The sequence below is a fragment of the Eumetopias jubatus genome, unplaced genomic scaffold, assembly GCF_037043125.1.
Source record: "Eumetopias jubatus isolate StellerSeaLion01/CBP00866 unplaced genomic scaffold, mEumJub1_p1.0 scaffold_10, whole genome shotgun sequence".
In the NCBI taxonomy this organism is placed as follows: domain Eukaryota; kingdom Metazoa; phylum Chordata; class Mammalia; order Carnivora; family Otariidae; genus Eumetopias; species Eumetopias jubatus.
In genome coordinates, this window is record NW_028274816.1 from 115,192,408 (window position 1) to 115,217,820 (window position 25,413).

The 25,413-nt window shown below is 42.8% G+C and overlaps 1 protein-coding gene and 3 non-coding genes across 4 annotated transcripts in view; all 4 read right to left on the reverse strand.

Moving 5' to 3' along the window:
* The window catches only part of TEX14 (testis expressed 14, intercellular bridge forming factor), an 86,063-nt gene extending 70,036 nt beyond the window's left edge, over positions 1-16,027 (reverse strand). Inside the window, exon 1 of the mRNA XM_028109397.2 lies at positions 15,892-16,027. Coding sequence (XP_027965198.2) covers positions 15,892-16,027 — 136 coding nt within the window. The remainder of the gene's footprint in view (positions 1-15,891) is intronic.
* LOC114214032 (small nucleolar RNA U3) lies at positions 4,807-5,023 on the reverse strand. The gene has a single exon (XR_003610307.1). It is a non-coding gene; the product is annotated as a small nucleolar RNA U3 (small nucleolar RNA).
* Positions 11,123-11,335, reverse strand: LOC114214031 (small nucleolar RNA U3). The gene has a single exon (XR_003610306.1). It is a non-coding gene; the product is annotated as a small nucleolar RNA U3 (small nucleolar RNA).
* A 3,444-nt stretch (positions 16,028-19,471) lies between the features above and the next one.
* LOC114214058 (U1 spliceosomal RNA) lies at positions 19,472-19,635 on the reverse strand. Its single transcript, XR_003610329.1, has one exon. It is a non-coding gene; the product is annotated as a U1 spliceosomal RNA (small nuclear RNA).
* Between the last annotated feature and the right edge of the window lie 5,778 nt (positions 19,636-25,413).

Below are 25,413 nucleotides of genomic sequence, written 5' to 3' on the forward strand. Positions count from 1 at the left end.
GACTTTCAGGGGCACCAGGGTCGCTCAGTCTTTAAGCATCTGCATTCGCTTCAGGTCATGATCCCAGGGTCCTGGGATCGAGCCCTGCATTGGGCTCCCTGCTCGGTGGGGAGCCTGCTTCTAAAAAAAAAAAAAGTTTGACTTTCAAATGCTAGTAAATTAGAGACAGGGCACCGTGACTGTGGCAGGGAGTGGAAATGGGTGGCTGAGAACCAACGTGGAAAAACAAAGCCTTTGGGGTTTTGTACCATAGTTTGCACTACCTGTTCACACTTTTTGAGTATGTATGTATGTATTTTTTAAGTAAATTCAATGCCCAACTGAGATTAAGAGTTGCATGCTCTATCGACTGAGACAGCCAGTTACCTCACCATTCAAGTTTCTAAAATAAAACTAGTTGTTTGGTGGAGTTGACATCATTACTCTGAAAGAGGACTTTGCCTGCCTCCATTTGACCTCAAACTTTTTTTTTTTTTTTTTAAGATTTTACTTTTGAGGCGCCTGGGTGGCTCTGTCGTTAAGCGTCTGCCTTCGGCTCAGGTCATGATCCCAGGGTCCTGGGATCGAGCCCCGCATCAGGCTCCCTGCTCCGCAGGAAGCCTGCTTCTCCCTCTCCCACTCCCCCTGCTTGTGTTTCCTCTCTCGCTGTGTCTCTCTCTGTCAAACAAATAAATAAAAATCTTAAAAAAAAAAATTTTACTTTTAAGTAATCTCTCCACCCAATGTGGGGCTCAAACTTACAAACCAGAGATCAAGAGTCTCAGGCTCTACTGACTGAGCCAGCCCAGGCACCCATGACCTCAAACTTTATAATTAAGGTTTTTGTTCGAGTTTCTCTCTTAACTCAGGCAAAAGACCCTGCAGAAAAAACATAACCTGTTGGGAATCAAAACCACTCCCTCAAGCAAAAATGATTGCCCTGAGCCAGCAAGAGTCCACCCAGGATTGACTCCACGACAATGATCCCTTTAACCTTCACTGCCTATCTGCATGTACCCACCCACCTTTGCCTTCCATTTTCTTTATATAAACCCAGAAGTATTTTGGGCATTCACTGGTCTTAGACACTAGTTTGCTGTCTTCCCAGTGGTGACCTCACTGAAATAAATTCCTTTCTAGTTCTACCACCACTTGTTTCTCTGTCTTTGGGTTTTGTCAGCGACAAGTGGCTGAACCTGGTCTGTTTGGGACCCCCCCCCCGCCCGGAGCCAGGTATTCCTGCACCCCTTATAGCTCTGTGCACCGGCTACAATTTGAGCGTCAATTCTTAACACTATTAGCTACTATTTATTGAGGGCTTACTAGGTACCAGGCATCATTCTAAGTATTTGACATATTAGATAAATGCAATTATTAGTCATCCTAGTTTTATGGATGGAGAAACTAAAACACAGAAAGATTAGGTAACTTGCCAAAGGTCACACAGCTGTTAGTTAACAGAGCTGGTAGGTCACCTTAACCATTATCCCACTTGGCTATGTGCTAAAATACTATTCTAGGTCCTGAGCATCAGAGGTATGGAGCTGAGTAAAGGCCCCTACTCTCTGAGTTTACATTCTAGTGAGGGAGAAAGATGATAGCAACAAATACCCAAGACAATATTAGATAATGAGGCATGCCAAGGATTTTAAGTGTTGAAACTGAGAGAGATTGGTAGCTACTTTAGATTTGGGTGGTCAAAGAAGGCCTCTCTTTGGAGGTTACATTTACACAGAGAGAACAGCTAATGCAAAGATTCAAAGAAGGAAACAAAGTGGTAAGTTCCAGCAACTTGAAGACAGCTAGACATCCTCAGGGTATGAGGGAGAGGTGAGGTGCAGGCAGGGGCCAGATATCTGAGGGTTTTCTAGGCAAGGTTGAGGCCAGGGGAGTCTGGTTTTAAGTGTGAAGGGAAGCCACTGAGAGGTTTAAAGCTGTGAAGACCAGTGTTGAGGCCACTGCTTCAGGTGTCTGTGGGAGAGATCATGGTGGCTTACATTTGGGTGTATGTAGCAAGGAAGGAGAAACTTGGGCTGTTCTGGAAGTCGAGTCAATAGGATACACTGATGGACTTGGTGAGGGAGGGTGAGGGAAATAGGTTTCAAAGGTGACAAGCTGGTTTGTGCCTAGAACCACCTTCTGGATGGTGATGCTAATAGGGAAGACTGTGGAAGAGACAGGGATTTCTCATATAAGGGAAGGCCTTTTTCAGAATGGGGGAAAGGAGCATTCAAACCACTACACTTGCTTTACCTAATTTAACCCTTACAACAATCCCATGTGTTGATGCTATTACTAATATATCTACCTTCGTTAGAGGGACAGACTGAAGTTAAAAAGTTTCCCCAAAACCCACAGCTAGTAAATAGCAGACCAAGGTGTCAATTCCAGAGCATACACTTCCCTCACAGCTCCCAGCCTTTAAAGATGACCAAGAACTAATTTAGGGCTCAAAGTGAAAGCTTGGCCACTGTAGATCCAAAAGGAGAAAATCAAGGAGGAAATAATATGGTACATAGCTAGAGTGGAAGAAAGAGAAATTAACTGTGATCTGGGGAGGTACTTCCAAGACCAGGAAGCAATCTCAAGGCTTCAATAGCAGGGAAGGAAAGGAGGCACACTCTCAGGAGATAAGACTTTTTCTTTCTTTCTCCCTCCCTCCCTCCCTCCCTTCCTTCCTCCGTCCCTCTCTTTGTCTTTCTCTCTCTCTCTCTTTCTCAATTTCTTTTAGGTTTAAGTAATCTCTACATCCAATGTGGGGCTCAAACTCACAACCCCAAAATCAAGAGTTGCATGCTTTTCCTACTGAGCCAGGCAGGTGCCCCTTTTAAATTCTATTTTTAAGTAATCTCTATACCCAACGTAGGGCTCTAACTCACAACACCCGCCCCCCCGTCGTCCCCCCCCCCCCCCCCCGCTGGAGATCAAGAGTCACATGCTACACCAACTGAGCCAGCCATGCGCCCCTCAGGAGATACCTTTTCCACACCTGCACCCTGGGATGATTATTTCATTCCCTCTTTTTTTTTTTTTTTTGAGATTTTATTTATTTATTTGACAGAGAGAGACAGCGAGAGAGGGAACACAAGCAGGGGGAGTGGGAGAGGGAGAAGCAGGCTTCCCGTGGAGCAGGGAGCCCGATGCGGGGCTTGATCCCAGGACCTGAGCCGAAGGCAGATGCTTAAACAACTGAGCCACCCAGGCGCCCCTTTTAGATTTTACTCTTAAGTAATCTCTACACCCAAAGTGGGCTTGAACTCACAGCCCTGAGATCGAGGGTTGCATGCTCTACTGACTCAGCTAGCCCAGTACCCCTCATTCCTTCTTTATTCTCATCTCTCCTACCCTTCCTCACCAGCCTCCCTCAGCAATGTTTTTGCCTCACACTTGGCACAGAACTAGAAGCTATCATTTGAAAAACCCTCACTATGGTCTCATTACATGGACGAACTGCCTAAATCTGCACTCCTCATCAACGCTGACCAACTCAAAGGCCTGCCCCTAGGAGCTGCTCTCTCCTAAATCTGTTTCTCCTGCTGCACCCGGTCCTTCCATCTGCACTCAGACTTGTTCTCCCATCTTTAATTCTCCCATCTTCCTGGGCACCCAGGTGGCTCAGTCATTAAGGTCTGCCTTCAGCCAAGGTCATGATCCCTGCTCTGCAGGAAGCCTGTTTCTCCCTCTCCCACTTCCCGTGCTTGTGTTCCCTCTCTCGCTGTGTCTCTGTCAAATAAATAAATAAAATCTTAAAAAAAAAAATTCTCCCATCTCTCTGTCTATATCCCCCCTCCCCCCCACCCCCAGTGCATATCTACCTCTATACTCTCCATCACAGCTTGATCTTCTGGGAGCTCTTTCCACCCAGTGGCAAGCCCTCACATCCCTTCATTGATCAGCCCATCCCAAACGAGCTTCTATCTCTGCCGCAAGACCAATAAAGTCACCACTGAATGCCATGGCTTTCTATCTGTATCTTGATCTCATATGCTTTCTACACATTTCTCTGTTCTACTTTCCTTCCTTGGCTTTGATCGAGCACATTCATCTGGTTTTCATCCTACCTGTTTGGCCACCCCTTCTCGGTCAGCTTTGGGAGTTCGGTCTGTTAAAGATCAGAAATTTCTCCTAAATGTGTCCTAAACTGAACTCTACTATCACTTCCCACCCCATTGTCCTACAGAATTCAGTTACTCCTCCATTCTCCCCACCTTATCATAGGAAACCATTTGCTCAAGCCATAAAACCTGACAACTATCCCTCACTCATACCTATGCTGAATTAGTCCCCCAAGTCCCAGCAATATTAAATATCTTTCAAATCTAGTCAGCTTCTCTTTCTCCAGCACCACCACACCACCACCTTCCCTACTATCTAGATGAATGCACCATGTGCTCTCCAGCGTTCACACTTCCCACTTGACTCAATCCCTGCTGCAACCTAACTGCCCCAGAGCAGTTAATAACCACAAAGCACATCCAAACCATTCTCCTTTCAACAGCAACCCACCACCCTTAAAAATAGTAAACTATCTCCCGTTCTCCATCAAAGAGTTATTACTAAACCATTCTCTCACTTTTTTTTTTTGAAAGCTAACACTAAAGCACAATAATATATCTGGAAAAAGAACTTGATATCCATAAGAAATTGTGCTCACACGACTCAGCCTTTAAACAGTTCCTAATCTGAGTCTACATTATCAGTTGCATTTACATTTAGTGTTTTCGCTAACTTTTCTCCCAAAACAAACTACAGACTTGTAAACCAAGCTACAGAACACAATATCCTCATAACAATTCTACTTTTAGTAACAAAAAAAACCCTACCAAAACCACTCAGATGACATCCCTTTCCTCTAACTTCTCTTAAAGAGAAGAAGAACGATCATCAAAGACAAAAGGCGTCCGTAAAAAAAGCAACACCTAGAGCCAACTTCACGCTCAGAAAGGGATATTACACCTCTTCCTCGTGATTTCGGGTACTGTACACGTTCAGAGAAACTTCTCTAGTAATAAACTATAGAAATGATCCCTGAAAGTATAGTCTTAAAGCTTGTTTTCGCCCCCTCGGCTAGGTCTATGGCAGTCGCACACTTTGCGCTGATGACGACATTTTTCGCACTTCTCCCATTTTCAGAACTATCACATAAACAAAGTATTGTTTTATACACCATCTTTTAAAACACTATGCATACTCTTAAGAGTCTTTCCTTTAAGAAAACTAAGTCTTCTGGTTCTTAATTAGCCTATCACGGACCGACAGCCAATCAGAAGCTCTTGTTTTTCTGACACAAAAACTTCCGGACTAGTTTAAGATAAGGGTGCGCTGGGGGGGCGACAATCAGTACCGGCATTACACGGTATTACACGCCCCATCTTCGGGTGGGAATTTTTTTTTGGAACCTCTAAGACCCTGAATTTGAAAAGTTAATAGGTAAATTAATTTGACATTTTGACTTTCAGACCGGCTGCTAGTTACTCACTTCTGTGTGGACTTGAGGGGCACATATTGGGACTCAACTCTGGGTAGGTTTTCTTTTTTTTTCCCCCCAAGATTTTATTTATTTGACAGAGAGAGGGACAGTGAGAGAGGGAACACAAGCAGGAGGAGTGGGAGAGGGAGAAGGAGGCTTCCCGCAGAGCAAGGAGCCCGATGCCGGACTCTATCCCAGGACCCCAGGACCACCACCCAAGCGGAAAGCACTTAACCAACTGAGCCACCCAGGCACTCCTTGTTTATTTCTTTTTTAAGATTTTAGGTTGCTTTTCAAAACAATGTATCCAGGTGTAGAGAGCAAAATGGAGTCTCTCTTGTCAAGCAGGAGCCTGTGTCAAGCAATGACCGCAAGCAGTTAAGGTACTGCAGCTAGAAGATATCACCCAGACCAACCTCAGCTGACACCCCAGAACTGATAACAAGTAGAACCAGAGGAGGTCTGCAGAGGCCCAAAACTGATTAAATCCCTTTAAAAAGGGAAGGATTTTGGCAGGAAACTGTCAGACTCTTCAGACCTGATCCCTCTATGTCTGACCATTTGAAAAAGGGAACTGCCCCTGAAGGCTCTGACAGATTGATCCCTGAACAGAATGGAGATCCTTCACTGCTTGAACTTCGGAAGCAGTAAGTGTCAAGAGCTGACCCGGACCAGACATATCTCAAGCCTTATCTCAACTGTTCAGCCAGGGACTGACTTTGCGTTTGGTTCGTTAACTTCCTGCTCCCTTGTTATCTTGTGTGTTGTGTGACTTGAATTCTGTCCTGCTCTGTGTGCTGTGTAAGAAGCCAAGCTCAATCCCATGGTGAATTGTCATTGAGTTTGGAATCCTGAACCTGCTTTGTAATTGTGATTTAACTTTTGCTTTATGATTGAATAAAGCTGACATTGGGGAAAGACACAAAATATGTTCCAGGCCTTCTACTAAACCCTTTACATATATCATCCCATTTAATCTTGGAACTAACCCTAAGAGTTTGAGGAAATCGAAACTTAGAATATTAAGTGGCTCACCCAGGCCACAAGGCTGTCTGTCTCCTGTTTCCTTGAGCACTGACATTCCACCTTTCTGTATCTTGTAAGTCCTTATCTCCTTCCATGTAACCCAAAGAAGAGGCTCTTTGTATTTTGCCTAAGACTAGAACCAGGTAAAACTTAATAAACTGACCTGACTAAAGTAAACCCATAAGGAAAGAAGTAGGCAGTAGAAGTACTAGGGGGGAGAGGGGGGTACAGAAGTTTGCAAAGGGAGAAAAGGGGGAATCTGGGATGCACTGTCTGAGGAGCAGTGAGACATCATTTAGGCATTTCTTACAAATGCTAAGGAAGCAAATCATAGGGCCACCATTCCTAAGAAAGGGTGACTGGGGATGAACTACTTACTGATGGGAGTCAACTTAGCAATTAGAGGTGCTATGAAGAGGAAAAGGCTAAGAATACAGCCTGTGTCCTGACTGGAAGGCCCTCTGGCCATTTCCTGACAGACAACAGCCATGTGTTTGCCCAGTGAATAGCACTCAGAAATCCTGTGATAGATCAAAACGAAAATGAGACCCAAAACTCCCGTCCTCAAGATTACTAACAAAGCGAGTCATCAACTGATACTCAGTGACAAGCCAGGCCTCCCTAAAGGAACCTGAGACCTCACCCTGTGTATCTCACACCCATGTGATATACACACACATACAGAAACACCCTACTTCTGAGCACCAAAAAGAGAGTGGGGTAAAAGGCAGGGGGCATGATCCTTAACTATATAAAATGTTGAAATAAGGAACTGGACTAAATAACCAGCTTTGAAAGTCCCTTCTAGCTCTGATATTCTCAAATTGCCTTCTTCATATCCTTAACACCTCTATGCATCTCTTCCTCTGGCTGCTCCTGAGTTGAATCCTTTTACAATAAACTGGTGATCTAATAAGTAAACTGTTTTCCTGAGTTCTGTGAACTGTTCTAGCAAATTCTTAAACCCAAGGAGTGAGTTGTGGAAACCTCTGATTTGTAGTCAAGTCGGACAAAGTTTTGTGTAACCTGAAGACCCACTACTTAGGTCTGGTGTCCCAGGTATTGGGTGGGGGCAATCTCGTGAGACTTGAGTGCTTAAGTTGTGGGATCTGATGCTATCTCCTGGTAGACAAAGTCAGAATTTAATCAAATTGTAGAACACTCACCTGGTGTTGGAGAATTGTTCAGTGTGGGGAAAAAACCCCACACATTTGATGTCAGAAGTATTGTGAGAGAAAAAATAAGAGTTTTCCCTTTCATCACTATTTCTAAATCTTTAGATCTCGGGGAGTCTTCCTTTCTGATTCCCACACAGCTGGTACCCTTGCAGCAGTTATGATTTTATTTTTCTTTGGGTGATTATGCTATCCTATGTTCCTCTAGACAGTGGAAAGAGGGACTCTTACTCAATTACCATTGAGTCTCCAGCCTTTAGCATGGTGCATGGCTAGGAATGTGCTCAGTAAATAAACACAAACCTATATGAGGTCATAAGGAAGTAAATAACTACTAAAAGTAGAAAAATAATAAAGACTTGTGTTTCAGAAGAAGAAGAGAAGTGGATCACTTTTAAATACATTAAAGAAACTTTAGCTTAGAATACTTTTAAAGAGGGGCACCTGGGTTGCTCAGTTGGTTAAGTGTCTGACTCTTGATCTCGGCTCAGGTCTTGATCTCACAGTCGTGAGATCAAGCCCTGTGTTAGGCTCCACACTGGGCAAGGAGCCTAGTAAAAAAAAAAAAAAAACTCTTAAAGAACAGAGGAATAGGGGTGCCTGGGTGGCTCAGTAGTTAAGCATCTGCCTTCAGCTCAGGTCATGATCCCAGGGTCCTGGGATCCAGCCCCGCATTGGGCTCTCTGCTCCGTGGGAAGCCTGCTTCTCCCTCTCCCACTCCCCCTGCTTGTGTTCCTGCTCTCGCTGTGTCTCTCTCTGTCAAATAAATAAATAAATAAAATCTTAAAAAAAAAAAAAAAAAAAAGAGCTCTGGATCCCAGAGAAATAGGGAAGTTAGTGTCAGGTTTGTGTTCTTTGGAACCAGTTCAGTCCTCAGTTACCGGTTGTGGCATCTTGGGCAAATTCCTTAACCCTGTCAAAGAAAAATGGGTTCTCTCACCAAACCAAGCACTGGGCAAACTGTATTCTGTGCCTTTGCTTGTAGCTTGAGAAAATCACTGTCGAGAGCAGTGATTTTAAGTGATTTAAGATCAGAACCTTTCCTTGGGGCCTTGCTTCACCACTGTTTAACAGGTTCGTACTTCCATGTTATGGGGAAACTACTGTTGGGGAATGAAAACTTGCTGTTCCAAATAACTACAGATGTAGCCACATTGTTTGCTTCTTAGGTGTATTGTGTGTGTATGCCCCACTAACAAAAACCCAAAACATTGAGTCTGGTAAAGATGTGGATCAACAGGAAGTCTCATTCACTGCTGGTGGGAATGCAAAATAGGACAGCCATTTTGGAATACAGTTTGGCAGTTTCTTACAAAACTAAAAATATTCTTATCATAAAATCCAGCAATTGCACTCCTTGGTATTTACTCAAAATGAGTTGAAAACTTATGTCACACAAAAACCTGCATATGAGGGATGCCTGCGTGACTCAGGCGGTTAAGCATCTGCCTTTGGCTAAGGTCACGATCCCAGCGTTCCGCATCAGGCTCCTTGCTCAGTGGGCAGCCTGCTTCTCCCCCTGCTTGTGCTCTCTCTCTGACAAATAACATCTTTAAAAAAAACAAAAACCTGCCCATGATATTTACAGCAGCTTTATTCATAATTGCCAAAACTTGGAAACAATCAAGATGTCCTTCAAAGATGAGTGGATAAACAAACTGTGGTACATCCAGACAATAAATATTATTCAGCAATAAAAATGAATGAGATACGAAGCCAACAAATGATACAAAGGAACTTTAAATGCATATTGCTAAGAGAAGCCACTCTGGAAAGGCTACATCATTTGGCTTCAACTATATGATATTCTAGAAAAGACAAAATATGGAGACAGTAAAAAAAATCAGTGGCTGCCAGGGTTCACGTAGAGAGATAAACAGGAGGAGCATAAAGGATTTTTAGGGCAGTGAAATTATTGTGTATGATACTTAATGGTGGAAATAACATACATCTGTCCAAATCCATAGAAATATATAGCACAAAGAATGAATCCTAGTGTAAACTATGAACTTCAGTTAGTAATGAAAAAAACTATGAACTAGTGTAAACTATATAAACTATGTGTAAACTATGAACTCAATATTCACTAAAAACAAACAAACCATGCATTAAAACTATACATTAAATCTGTGGTTTCAGGGATATCTTGTTCAAATACAGATGAAGTAAATAGTGGGTAGATTACCCACTACAAGCAGACTCAGAACTAAAGGGTGGAATGCCTAGTGTGTCAGTGAATGATTTATGAATCACAGTACTGGAAAATACTGATAACAGGCCTTAAATGACTAAGCATGTATTCCCCCAGGCAGAGCATTAGAGTTTTCCCTGGAAAAAAAAAACAAAAGAGAAGCCCCAGGGGGCTATAAAAAGATGTCCGCCTGCCCCCCGCCAGGGGGCGCGCTGAGTCTACTTTCAAGCAGACTCCCCACAGAGCAGGGAGCCTATGTAGGGCTTGATCCCAGACAGGATGGGAGCGAATGGCAGATGCTTAACCAACTGGGCCAACCCAGGCGTCTCCGTAATAATACTGCACTGAATATTTGAAAGTTGCTAACAGTGTATCTTAAATGTGGTCTGGGCTCATCACAAGAAAAAAATTCTATAACTGTATGGTGACATGTAAACTAGACATTGTGGTTATTTTGCAATCATACAAACATGGAATCATGTACAGAAACTAATATAATGTTTATGTCAATTGCAACAAATCTTTTAAAAAAACTCTTAAACTAAAATACAACCAAAAGTTAAAATTTAATATAAAACTTGGCAGTAAAGGTCCATAGTCCAGAGAATAATACAAACTGAAGAGAGCTTAAAAGAAAATAGAGGGCGCCTGGGTGGCTCAGTTGATTAAGCGACTGCCTTAGGCTTACTTAGGTCATGATCCCGGGGGTCCTGGGACGGAGTTCCACATCGGGTTCCCCCTCTCTGCGGGGAGGTTGCTTCTCTCTCTGCCTGCCACTCCCCCTGCTTGTGCTCTGTCAAAAATACATAAAATCTTTAAGAGAACTCCAAGGATTAATTTAGGAGGTCCCATATCTGACTAAAAAAAGTTCTAGTATAAAAGGTGGAGTGCAGCAAACGTGGAAACAGTTTATATATAAAATACAATCAAGAAGCACCTAAAGCAGGTTAAGCGTGGGGTTCTTATTTGCGGTTGGCAGGGCTCCGTCAGTCTGTAGCCGGAAGCTACTTAAGTAAGATTCTCTAGCTCTACCCCTTCACCCAGCCCTTGCACTGACTCCCACATGCGTTCTTAAAATGAAACTAATTGACAACTAATCTCTGAAGGCAAACATTCACAGGTTTTTTACCTGCCGCCAGCCAACCAAAAACAAAAATTGGAAAAACCCGCAAGACACTAAAAAAACAGAGAACATCAACCTAATACACAAACAACTAAAACCAACAACTGTAACACTAACTTTAAACAAGAAAATAATGTGTAGATAAACCATATACATAAACCACTCAGACAGTATCCCTTCCCTCTTACTTCTCCGAGAGAAAGAAGAACGATCATCAAAGACAAAGGGCAGTTGTAAAACCAACACCCAAAGCCAACTTCACGCTCAGAAAGGGATACTACACCTCCTCCTCGTGGTTTCTGGTACTCTACACGTTCAGAGAAACTTCTCTAGTGACGAACTATAGAAATGATCCCTGAAAGTATAGTCTTAAGTTTGTAGTCGTCACCTAGGCTAGGTCTATAGCAGCCGCACACTTTTAGTCATGGCGACATTTTTGTAACCTCATCTGCCTAATCACATACATTACATTTTGTTTTATGTTTCATAACAATTCGGTCAAATGGCAAACTTCAAAACACTATTTTTTTGCCTGTTAATCTTCCAGCAACACTTAAATCAGTAACAAGCCTCATTAGCATGCGGCTTCCTAGCAGCCAATCACACACTGTATACCTCTGACTCCACCCCAGAGGGACCTGTATTGCCCCGCCCACTGCACCCTGCACGGCCTCGATCCTGGTCGGGTCGCGCCGCCCCACTATAGGCTAAGAAAACGCTGTTGACGCCACTGGTCAGCGTTGGACTGCCTCTCGCTTGCTACAAAACTCCACTGACTTGAAGAGACTAGGTTTCCTTTACCTTGAAAGAGAGGCGGAAGGAAGAGGCAAAGAGACAGGAAAGAACTGGTATACACTTCTTATACCACATAATAATAATCATAACCATGATGATTTATTGAATACCTATTTGATGACAGGCATTTTAATCCGTTGTTTCATTTCATCCTCTAAACAACTGAAGAAGGGTGTCATTACTTCCTCATTCTTACAGATGCACCTCTTCACCCAGCTGGGGAAACCTAGGTATGTCTGGTACTAAATCAAGTCCGGATTCTTTCTGTTAAGCCAAAGTGGTCGTCCTCAGGAGGTCTAGTCTCCAATCAAATTAATTTCTTTAATAAAGCACTCAATACATCATCACTTAAAGGTCAGTCCTTAATGTTTCACCTTCCTGGCTTGTAAATCTCAGAAGCAGCCTACCCCTTTTCCTGCGGCAAAAGTTAATCCCAGTTTCTCCTCAAAGAACACACCTTATGAAGTGTGTAACTGTTTTCATCACTTAACTCTTATAAAAATATTTCTGCCCCACATCTTCCAGGATGCCAGGAAGCACAGTGCCACGTGGACATGCACATGGTTTTCTGAATCAACCACATTTTTCAGTGCTTCCTAGAAACATGACTAAAAAACATCAGGTTCGTCTCATCTAACCACTTCTAATAGACTCTTCTCAGAGACAGTCAGTCAAATGCTCTGTACTTAAATTCCTTCAGAAAGGGAGAGTGTTTGGGCAATCTGCCCAGGTCTGAGGCATATCCCCAGTTTCTTATATACTGAAGTTATAAAGTTCCAACGTTTCTAGGAACCCCTCAACATCCATGCCATCCATTGGCCTCTTAAAAGCAGACTCTCCAACTGCATGTGAGTCTATCACTCCAGCACATTCTATTTTTTTAAAGATTTTATTTATTTTATTTTTTTAAAGATTTTATTTATGTATTTGACAGAGAGAGACACAGCGAGAGAGGGAACACAAGCAGGGGGAGTGGGAGAGGGAGAAGCAGCCTTCCTGATGAGCAGGGAGCCCGATGTGGGGCTCGATCCCAGGCCCGACCCGAGCCAAAGGCAGACGCTTAACAACTAAGCTACCCAGGTGCCCCTAAAGATTTTATTTTTTTAAGTAATCTCTACACCCAGTGTGGGGCTTGAACTCAAAATCCTGAAATCAAGAGTCACGTGCTCCACTAACAGCCTGCCAGGCACCCCCAACTCGACTCTTTTTCTTTGTTAACTTCCTGGCCTAAATATAGCTTCCTCTAAAAGGTTTCCCTTGATTACTACCCAGACAAGGAGGCTGAGAAATAGGTACTTCTTTGCCTCCTGCCCTTCTCAGTACTTTAATTATTTATGTCTGCTTCTTCTGCTGGATTATACTCCTGGAATGCAAGGCCACACATCTGTCTTTGGTATTTTTTTTTTTTAGATTTTATTTATTTATTTGACAGAGAGAGAGCACAAGCAGGGGGAGGAGCAGGCAGAGGGAGAGGGAGAAGCAGCCCTCCCGCCAGGCAGGGAGCCTGACGCAGGGCTCAATCCCAGGACCCTGAGATCATGACCTGAGCTGAAGGCAGACACTTAGCAACTGAGCCACCGAGGCGCCCCTGTCCTTGGTGTTCTAACCCCGAGGCTCAATTAATATACATGTGATAAAAAAATGAATAAAGTCTGGGTTGAGGTTCTGGAACTCAGGCACTCATCTTTTGGGTTTTAGAACTCATATAATCTATATAACTAAAATAAGTAGGATACAATCGGGAAACATTTTTTCCCCTTTTAGTGCCCTCAAGTACACTCTTTTGGTTGGATCTCCCTTTCCCTCTCCAGAGAGGCATCTCAGGCAGATTCCATAGTCTTTAAGTCATTTTGAGGCCTTCAAGTGCAGTCTCATTTCAGGTAATAAATTGTCCAGTCCTGTTAAAATCAAAACCTCTTCCTTGCTCTTCCACTCCTGATTTCAAGGCTGTTTCTGGCAACTGCAGAGCTGGAGGGGGAGGACCAACGAGATGACAAGTGGCAAGGCCTTCAAATGTAGCTGATCCTCTTTGTAGCTTTTGGCCTCTTCTTAATGCCTGCTCTTCTGTGGGAGGGGTTAGTGGCTCTTCGGGTAACTCCACTCCACTTCACAGCACCCTAATGCGGGCCAGTGCCCTCTCCTGCTGACTTCTTGCTGTTGCTCCAGCCTCTGCTGGGATTCTTCCTGCCTCGATTGATGAGGTCCTTTAGATGGCTCAGCTACCCTCTATAGAGTCTATTTATCCCACTAAGTGGTAGAAGTGTGTAGCTAATCCAACTGCTGGTCTCTTGTGTTTGTTAAGTCATCAAGGGCTGCTTTAGGAAGGAGGCAGATGGCAGTCTTCCTGACCCCTAAATTCCAGGTAACATGCCAGGTTCTCTTCACACCGCCTTGGTGGCAGCTGGCATGCGCTGACATTTCTACTGTTCAGCAGGCTGAGACGCAGGGTCCCAACTATCCTGCTTGCAAGTGCTGCAATTCTTTCCATGAGGTTCACCTGAAGGACCTCTTATTTGGCTTGAAGCTGGGAAGGAGGGGAAAAGCCACAGCTTTTTCTCCCCCCCCCCTTTTTAAAGATTTATTTATTTATTTATTTATTTATTTATTTGACAGAGAGAGAGCACAAGTAGGGGGAGTGGGAGAGGGAGAAGCAGACTCCCCACTGAGCCCGACGCGGGGCTTGATTCCGGGACTCCGGGATCATGACCTGAGCCAAAGTCAGGCATCTAACCGACTGAGCCACCCAGACACTCCACAGCTTTCTATTCCTAGAATGCCTTTTAGAGAATCTTTTCCACTGACACCCCCACCAGTACCCCATTGCCTTCTCCTAGATAGGCTGAATGTGGATGATGGAATTAAAGGTCCAAGGACCATTTTGGCCATCTCCTAAGAAGCCCTGCTTTAGACTGTTGGGGGACTTCTCACCTTGTCACCCCTTGTTCTCCACTCTGTGGCTTTAGATGAAATTCCCAGACACAGATGAAATCCTGCTTCATATCCAGTTACACCTGTCAACCCCATCCCCTGCTAATGGTAAAAATTTGAAGATGCAGAATGTTCAGATGTCTAAGATATAATAAATGTTCTAATACTCTGCTTTTCATACTGGAGAGTGTGGATAGAAGACACAGAAGTCACAGCATACCTATGCTGAACATCCATTTTCATGTTAACACACACATGAATGTGTTATGGAATAAAATGCAAAATTTTGAGGGGGAAAAAACCAGTAGGACCTTTCAAACAAGTTATTGAACTCACTATCAGCTACGTTATCTAGAGACTCTAGGGGTGGTACATGGAAACATTTGAGAATTTTCTGAGTGAATTATTTTGTGGGATAGTTGGATCCTGCAAAAATTGGAGTTACCTTTCTGGAAGTCCTCAGGAATGCTGCTGAAGTAAATGGAGAAACACTGCAGAGAAATTAGGTCACCCTGACTGTTTCACAAACAGCTGAGAGAAGCTTCATAAACCTCTCTTTATACTAAGAAGGGAGAAGGGGAATTCAGCAGGACTTCTGGTTACTCTAAAAAAAAAAAAAAAAAAAAGGCAGGTCTGGATCTGTAGATCAAGGGCCAAATACCAGCAGAAGTCTTGTCCACGTATGGTTTAGTGTTTGTTCTTTTGAAGACTGCTTGAGCTACATTTGCTATTTCCATCTGCCTTGTAGGCTGAGCTGCCTCTAACATCCAGCAAACAAACAAACAAACAAACAAAAACAACTGGAAACAAAAGCACCAAGTCCTGGGAGGAGCAAAGAAGGGGAGAGCTGTGAAAGCTGGTCTCTTCACTCCACCACAGGCTTTGGAAGACTCCGTAGATGGTGTAGATTAAAGGAGAAAAGGGAATCAGGCAGAATTAAAGGTGGTGGCTGAGGCCTGAAGAGAAATCTTAGGAGTCTAACAGTTGGAAAACCTTACGGTTCCCTAGCACAAAACAAAACAGTCTCCAAACAATTTAAGACCTCTATTGAGCAATTTGACTGCACTGGTAGGGAACATCTCATTTCAAATTTAACTTTCAATTTCCCCAAGAACTCATAGCTTTATGATGTACCTGATTTTCCTTCTAACACTATTCAGAAATGTGAATCAAGTTGCACCTACAATTTTAACACAGTGCTTACCTTTCTTAAGAATCTTCTTCACTTTCACATAGTTCCCTTGCTTGACATACTCATGAAGCTGAGCTTCCAAGGAGTCATTTCTTAAGGAACCAAGCTGAACGGGACAGGGAACTGGAAGATGAACAGCCCGAGACATCCTGTTTCAAAAGAAACCAACATGCTTATTTTAACTCAATCAGAAATGCACTGACGTAACCTAGATTCTTTCACATTTCTTTCACTTCTTGTCCACTTTCATTTATAATGAACATGATTAGGGGAACAATTAATGAAACTCTACAAGATTTTTTTTAAAGATTTTATTTATTCATTTGAGAGAGAGAGAGCATGAGTGGGGCGGACAGGCAGAGGGAGAGGGAGAAGCAGACTCCCTGCTGAGCAGGGAGCCCAATGTGGGACTTGATCCCAGGACCCTGAGACCATGACCCGAGCCAAAGGCAGATACTTAACCGGACTGAGCCACCAGGCACCCAAAACTCTACAAGATTGTTTATTCTCAATATTACTGGTGAAATTGAAAAACTGAATATATTTAGCACTAATTCCTAGGACTAAAAAGTGATGGCTACTGGGAAGTAAAATTAGAAATATACATGTTTGGGGCGCCCAGGTGGCTCAGTCGTTAAGCATCTGCCTTCGGCTCAGGTCATGGTCCCAGGGTCCTGGGATCGAGCCCCACATTGGGCTTTCTGCTCAGTGGGAAGCCTGCCTCTCCCTCTCCCACTCCCCCTGCTTGTGTTTCCTCTCTCACTGTGTGTCTCTTTGTCAAATAAAATCTTAAAAATATATATATACATGTTTGTTTTATCATTAAGAAAACTAGGAGCCTATTAACTTTGAAAGGTTAGTACATAAATGCAGTCACTATGTGGGGATGTAGAGAGTATAATGTAGTGGGTTAGGTTCACAGTTCAGACTCTGGTCCTGGCCCTGTCACCTCCTTAACTGCGACCTTGGAGAAATTATTTAACCTTGATAGGCCTCAATTTCTTCATCAGTAAATGGAGATAATAATAACCAGAGGGTTGCTGAGAGGCTTAAATGAACTAGTATGTGTAAAGTGCTTGGAACTGTGCCCAGCACCAAGCCCTGTATAGTTGTTAGCTGTTAGTATGCACAATAAAATCCATGCAGAGAAATTTTAACTTTCCACATGTGGCATCCACACGTGGCCATTACATACAATCAACTGTTTGTGGTATACCCACCATGTGTCCTCAAACATGACAGGTACTATGTAAGACACCTAAAATTGGATCCCTGTGATCACAGTGCTTGGTATAGCAGGGCAGACACGAGGTACTATGTTGGTGCTCCACAAACAGGGGAGAAGAGAGGGAAGCCCCATCCACATGAATCAACAAACATGCATATCAGGGGCATAACTGTTACATGGAGAGAAGGTGTGAAAAGAGGTGAAGAGAAAGAAAAAGCCAAGAAGGTTAACACATTTGGTGGGTCTTCATCAGCCAGGAAGCTTATGTTTGAATTTCTTTCCTTTTTAAGGATGAATAATATTCCTTTGTACGTATATACCACATTTTGCTTATTTATTTATCCACCAGTGGACACTTGGGTTGATTCTACCATTGACCATTGTAAATAACACTGCTGTAGACATTTTAGTGTACAGTATCTCTTCAAATCCCTGTTTTCAATTCTTTTGGGTATATATCCAAGAAGTAGGATTACTGGATCACACGGTAATTCTTTTTGCACACTTCATGCCCAGTGCAGAACCCGATGTGGGGCTTGATCTCACAACCCTGAGATCATGACCTGAGCCGAAACCAAGATTTGGATGCTTAACTGACTGAGCCACCCAGGCGCCCCTCACATGGTAATTCTATGTTTAATTTTTTTGAGGAACTGCCATACTGTTTTCTATACTGGCTACACCATTTTACATTCCCACCACAAGTGCGTAAGAGTTCCAGTTTTTCCAGATCCTCACCAACACTCGTTATTTCCTGTCCCCCCCCCCCCTTTCTTTTTAAGACTTACTTATTTGGGAGAGAGAGAGAACCGGCAGGAGGGGCAGAGGGAGGAGAGAGAATCTCAAGGCTAGATCCCATGACCCGAGATCATGACCCGAGCTGAAACCAAGAGTGGACACTCAACCCACTGCACCACGCAGGTGTCCCTGTTTTTTCCCTTAATAATAGCCATCTTAATGGTTCCTGATCTTTTTAAAGTTTTTATTTAATTGCATTTGCACAAATATATAACTTTTTTTTTAAGATTTTATTTATTTGACAGAGACAGAGATAGCGAGAGCAGGAACACAAGCAGGGGGAGTGGGAGAGGGAGAAGCAGGCTTCCCCCTGAGGAGGGAGCCTGACGTGAGACCCGATCCCAGGACTCTGGGATCATGACCTGAGCCGAAGGCAGACACTTAACAACTGAGCCACCCAGGCGCCCATAACTATATTCTTGATATGGAAAGTTCAAATAATGGTGTGCCTGGGTGGCTCAGCTGGTTAAGCATCTGCCTTTGGCTCAGGTCGTGATCTTAGGGTCCTGGGATAGAGCCCTGCTCAGTGGGGAGCCTGCTTCTCCCTCTTCTTTACCCCTCCCCCTGGCTTGTGCACTCTCTCAAATAACTACAATCTTAAAAAAAAAAAAAAGTTCAAATAAAACACATAAAACCCTGAGACCCATTTCAGTGTCATAGGATTATTTTTTCCTATGGCTCCAAAATACACACATCCCTTGAGGACTGATGTGCTCATTATTTACACACTAACATTCACTCCCTTAGTATTTCTAGTCCTACTTCCTTCTTTTTTTTCCAGTAACCATCAGAACTTATTCTAAGAAACTAGGGCCTTAAAATGTTACCCAAGGTTTGCAATCAACACGGCAGGAACATGGTCAGTTTCTTTTGTTTTTATATTTTTTTAAAGATTTTATTTGAGGGCGCCTGGGTGGCTCAGTTGTTAAGCCACTGCCTTCGGCTCAAGTCATGATCCTGGAGTCCGGGGATTGAGTCCTGCATCGGGCTCCCTGCTCAGCAGGGAGTCTGCTTCTCCCCCCCCGACCCTCCCCCCCTCATGTGCGCGCTCTCTCTCTCTCTCTCAGATAAACAATCTTTAAAAAAAATGTTATGTGAAAGAGAGAGCACAAGCAGGGAGAAAGAGGAAAGCCGACTCCCCACTGAGCAGGGGCGCTAGATCTCGGGACCCCTAGATAATCATTGCAGCCGTTTCCTCTACTAAGTCACCCAGGCGCTTTTAAGTAAAAATTTTATAACGATTCTAGCTTTTTCAATGACTTGACCTTTGCACCTTCCCGGAGAACTCAGACCTTGCTCCTTTCGGGGTAAATACAACAGCCCAGGTTTGCCGAGGTGGTTCGGTCATAAGCGTGCGTCTGCGTTGTGCTGGGCCCCGGCCCTTCCCGCGGCCCTTCCCCTTTCTCTCACTCACTCCCACTCACCCTGCCGCTACTTCAGTCAAATTTATAAAGTTTTAAAAAGACCAATAGCCCCCCCAACGACAAAACTTCTCACGATTAAAAATTATTCACTGATAAAACCCATACATGTAAAAGCTTCAATTCTATCTTTAAAAATATTTGCCAGGGGAAAGCGCGAACGCAGTCCCCCACTACCACAAATTATGCAGTCGAGTTTCCCACATTTGGGGAAATCGCAGGGGTCAGCACATCCGGAGTGCAATGGATGAGCCTCGCCCTGGGAAAACCACCTTCGTGATCATGGTATCTCCCCTGCCAGGTAAGTATGAGTTGTGAATGCTGTCTGGCACTCTACCCTCGTCCTCAACACACTATACAGTCATGGTCAATTACATTCCGAGTTCTTTAAGCCTTCGGTTCCAAACTGCAAGGTTATTCACATGACACTGACCAGAGCACACCAGTGGATATGTAGTGGAAACTCTGCCTCGCGAAGAATGAACTCGAACACGCAGTCACCGCGCCCTTCATCTCCATATGCCCGCCTCTTGTCACTTGTCACTCTTGACGTCACTTCGCTTGTTGGAGAAACGGATAAATTCGTTCTAGCTATGCTTCGCAACGATTTAAAAGACAGTCACCGACAGGTGTAGCTGGAGGGAGCGGGGTTTAAAATTCTTTGCTTTCTCCGGTGGTACGCAAAAGTTCCGGCGTGCATTTGTTACGAGTCTGAATTCTGCACTACAGGGCAGGGCAATTTGGGAGGCGGTGGCCTGCAGCTGGCGGAGGGCAAGACAGCACAGTCTGTTACGCTGGTCTGAATCACTGTTCCTCTCTGGGACTAGGCATACCCTCAGTCTCTCTCAGCCTCCATTTCCCTAAGTTGTAAAGAAAAAATACTGCCCACCTACCTCACAAGGTTTCTGTGAGGACGGAATAAGGCTGCAGGTGAAATGCTGCCTCGAGCCCCTCCACCCTCACCCAGCCACGCTCCAGGACAGGGGCTTTGTGTAATTGGGAAATCAAAGCTGGCTTCGCCGAGATTCGAGTCTGCAGTTTTCGGCACAAAGGGAAGGGGCATCCGGCCTGGATTTGGTAACAAACCGAGTGCCTCTCCTTTCTTTTTAGACAACAGAAACAGAAGACACTTTAGGGTTGTTTTGTTTTTGTTTTTTTCCCCCTTTCTGCCCTTGCTGGCTAGGTGCTCTAGGCAAAACAACGATGTTTGCAGGAACTGTGTACCAAAGGCTTTGATCGTGTAGAGGCAAAATTTTACCTCTGCCCTGTTAGCATGTCTGGCTGGGCATGAGAATTAAATTGGCATCCACAGTTTAACAGGATAAAAGCATAAAAAATTTAACATAAATTTACCTAACACAGAAGCTCTTAAAAGGAAATGAAGACCCAAAGAAATGGCAAAACTAAATGCTTTCATATTAGGTTGACCAAAGAGAGACAATTGTGTTTTGTTTTGTTTATTTTGAGGCAATCGTGGAAAAGTAACATATATGGGGGCTTTACATAGACATGAATTCTTTTTAACGAGGTGTGTACAAAATTCTCTCAGTTTTGACTCCCTTTCTCTGGGAACATTTCTTTTCCCCTGGTATAGGGAGAACATCTTTTACATGGGAGTTTTATCTCCTGATTTCAGGAAGAAAGGGGTAGATCAGAACATACCCTTATATTTGCTGTTTTTCAAGTGCTTTTAGCTCAAAAGAATCCTTGTGCCAAAGTGGCATATTTGGGGGTGGCATATTCTGCTACCTTTCAACAGTATTTCCCTCTTAGAACATATGATTTTTAAAGTCATCTCTGAGCACAACGTGAGGCTTGAACTCACAACCCCAAAATCACAGTCACATGCTCTACCAACTGAGCCAGCCAGGCACCCCAGAACATGTGATTTTTAAAAAAGCTTTGCTTTAGGGTGGTGGCTCAGTCGGTTAAGTGTCTGCCCTGGGCTCTGGTTGTGATCCCATGGGATTGAGTCCCGTGTCTGGCTCCCTGCTCAGCAGGGAATCTGCTTCTCCCTCTCCCTCTTCCCCTCTACCCTGCTTGTTCTCTCTCTCTCTCTCTCAAATAAATAAATACAATCTTTAAAGAAAAAAAAGCCTTGCTTTATTTACATCTTTGAGGGCATTTATGTCCCTTACAGATAATTTCGAAAAGGCAGAAAAGTATTTTTAAAACATTAAACCACATCCTGCTATACAATTACCACTGTTAACACTCTGATATTAAACATGGTAATTTCAATATGAATATATATTTTAATAGGATTATACTTCACATGCTGCTTTGTTTTCCACTCCTTTTGCTATATACATTGGGTCACAGATAACTGTATAATCAATATTCTATTGCTTCCAGTTTACCGCCACTGTTCATATATATGAACAGCCTTGTCGATATATCTTTGTAAGTAAGTGATGATTTCTTGGGGTTATTTTTATTTATTTGCTTATTTAATTAAAAAAATGTTTTCAAGTAAACTGTACACCAATGTGGAGCTCAAACTCATGACCTCGAGATCAAGAGTCGCAGGCTCTACCAACTGAGCCTGCCAGGCATCCCTCTTGGGGTAATTTTTAGTAGTTTTCCCCTGTTACTTTACAGTCATCTTAAGAAGTGCCTTAAGTTATTGTGGGAGGGGAGGATAGAGGTGACATATGATACATATTTTTAAGTTCTTTAAAAACAACTTTTCCCTGATTTCTTTAATCTTTCAAAGTCTAGATCTCTAATTTTAGGGCTCATAGTTAATTATAAATATAATCTCAAGTTTGTTATGAGTGGAAAGTCTAAATTGTATAATGTAGCATGCCATAAAAGCAGCATACAAAATTGAATATATACTATAATTAAACAATATTTCTAAACAATATTTAAGGGACTTAAGGGAAATACACCAAAATGCAAACTAACATAATTATGTTAGTGTCAACAAAGAACTCTGAACTGTGGACTAATGTTTTTTCCTCTAAATGTCATGTAACACAACTACAATATTACTTGTATTAAAAAAAAGTTAACTCTAATTATATACATCTAGTACCAAAAAACGTTCATGGTTTTGACCTAGAAATTTCTTTTAAATTACCTAAAGGAAGTAATTCTAGAGAATGACAATGTCCTATGTACAAAGGTGTTCATCATAGATTTACTTACAATTGCAAAAACCAAAATCACCCAAAAACCTTAGCTATCAAAACAATAGGGAAATGAAGTATTAAGGAAACATAATAGTACATGAGAAGAACATATATAATATATAACAATAATATGAAAAAAATTTATATATAAGGTTCAGAGAAAAAGAGGATATGAAATGATATGTATAGTATGACTACAATTTTGTAAAACTGTGTATCCTTAAGGAAAATTACTAGAAGGAAATGCACTTAGAGGACCTAAATTTTACTGGTTGTGAGATACAGGTTACAGAATTTTAATAGTATTGTTAGACTGTTTTTTCTTCATAAGAAGAAGACCAAATCCTGGTTGAACCACCATGGGGTATTTTGCATAGTATTTAAAGTTTTGAACACTGGGTTTAGCATTAAATAGTTTTAGGTTCAAATTGTAATTTCACCATATTTTAGTTATTAGTGCTTTAAATTTTTTTTTTTAAGATTTTATTTATTTATTTGAGAGAGAGAGAATGAGAGATAGAGAGCACGAAAGGGAAGAGGGTCAGAGGGAGAAGCAGACTCCCTGCTGAGCAGGGAGCCCGGGACTCAATCCCGGGACTCCAGGATCATGACCTGAGCCGAAGGCAGTTGCTTAATCAACTGAGCCACCCAGGCGCCCTGTTAGTGCTTTAATATACCGTCTAGGAATGATAATTATCAGAGTTAATTTATACATACATAGAGAATAAAACAACCAATTATAACAACCAACTAAATCAAAGGCCCCAAATAAGCCAAGATGGAGAAACACAACCTCTCCTCGTTACAGTGAATATCGGGAGAGTTCCCAAATACCTGGGGAAGGGCATTACTGGCACATCTACCAGTCTCTCTCAGATCATGGCTGCCCCATCAACTCAGATATTCTGTTCCAACAGACATGCCCCTCAGTCAGTGAGTCTCAGCCCCATCTCTGAATTTTCCACCCATTCCTTAGCCCATGGGGATCAGGGAAGGACTGATACGTAGAAATATAATGAGGGCAGCATGTATACTCAATTTTTATTTTTATTTATTTATTTGTATATTCAATTTTTAAAAGCTGAGTTTTTAAGTTCATAAGGCAGGTGTGACTGTCAAGAAGTTGTCCATAGTACCAAGAAACTGAATCTAACCCACTACCAGGAAAGCATGGGTAACTCTCTACAGCCACTCTACAAGCACCCTGGGTTGCAGGCAGCTGAACCTGTTCACTCCTGACACATATTGGCCCTGTCTACAATATAAACCACAGTTATGCTATTTAGACATTTGCTAGATAACCTCATCCACACAGTGTGACCCAGCCCACTTCAGTTATATAATATCATTTCATTATTGAACTACCTTAATTTCATTCCAGGAGTTTTGATTTCATAGAAGGAAGGTAAAATTTTGGCTGTTTTCATGGTATCCATGAATGCCAGGCTGGCCACAGCCCTGAGACCTCTAGAACTATTTGTCCCCCACAGATTTGATTTCACAGGTACTCAGACTTTTTGCTATTCTGAGGGCCATATTGTCTACTCTAGTCTCTTCGGCATTCACCAGTATTTTTTAATTTCTTTGAGTGCTGCTAATGATTAAAAAAACAAAACAAGGGCGCCTGGGTGGCTCAGATGGTTAAACATCTGCCTTCGGCTCAGGTCATGATCCCAGGGTCCTGGGATCGAGTCCCACATCAGACTCCCTGCTACTTGGGAGCCTGCTTCTCCCTCTGCTTCTCTCTCTCTCCCTCTCTCTCTGTCTCTCATGAATAAATAAAATCTTTAAAAAAATAAAAAAAACAAAACAAAAACTTATTCTCAAGTCATTAGTTATATGTATGTAGTGCACACTTCTCACAGCCACCTAAACTTCTAAGATGGCAGCCACTAGCTTAAGCACTAAGAGAAATAATGTAGAGATAGATTCTGCCTACAATAATAATACATTATATGTTTAAAAAAAAAGATAGCAGGAGGGGAAGAATGAAGGGGGGGAAATCGGAGGGGGAGATGAACCATGAGAGACGATGGACTCGGAAAAACAAACAGGGTTCTAGAGGGGAGGGGGGTGGGAGGATGGGTTAGCCTGGTGACGGGTATTAAAGAGGGCACGTTCTGCATGGAGCACTCGGTGTTATATGCAAACAATGAATCGTGAACACTACATCAAAAACTAATGATGTAATGTATGGTGATCATAATAAAAATAAAAAAGAATTAAAAATTAAAAAAAAATAAAGATCACAACCTGTGGGGAAAACAGACCTGCCTGCCAGAACTATACAAAAAGTGGTGAGAACTAATAAAAAAGTCAGGTTCAGTCAGGACCACCTAATGATTTTGAAGGGCCTACACACTTTTTCCTTCGTGGGCTCCTTCCCCCATTAAAAAAATAAAAACTAATAATAAAAAATAAATAAAATTATGTGACTGCACTGATAACATAAATATATTATTATATGACATTTCCTTTTTTTTTTTTTCAGTAAACTCTACTCCCAACGTGGGGCTCTGAACTCATGAATCCAACATCAAGAGTTGCATACTCTGTTGCTGAGCCAGCCAAGCACCCCCTATATGACATTCTCTTTTTTCTTTTCTTTTTTAAAGATTTTATTTGAGAGACCACAAGAGAGAAAGAGAGAGCACGAGCAGGGAGAGGGAGCAGCAAGACACCCTGGACTCCTGGCTTGATCCCAGGACCCTGAGATCATGACCTGAGCCAAAGGCGGACCCGTAACCGACTGAGCCACCCACCCAGGCAGCCCTATGACATTTTCTTCCACCGAAAAATTATTTTTTCTTTGATTTTAAAAAAGTGCTTGGGGCGCCTGGGTGGCTCAATCGTCTGCCTTCGGCTCAGGTTGTGATCCCAGGGTCCTGGGATCGAGCCTCACACCGGGCTCCCGACTCCGCGGGGAAGCCTGCTTCTTCCCTCTCCTACT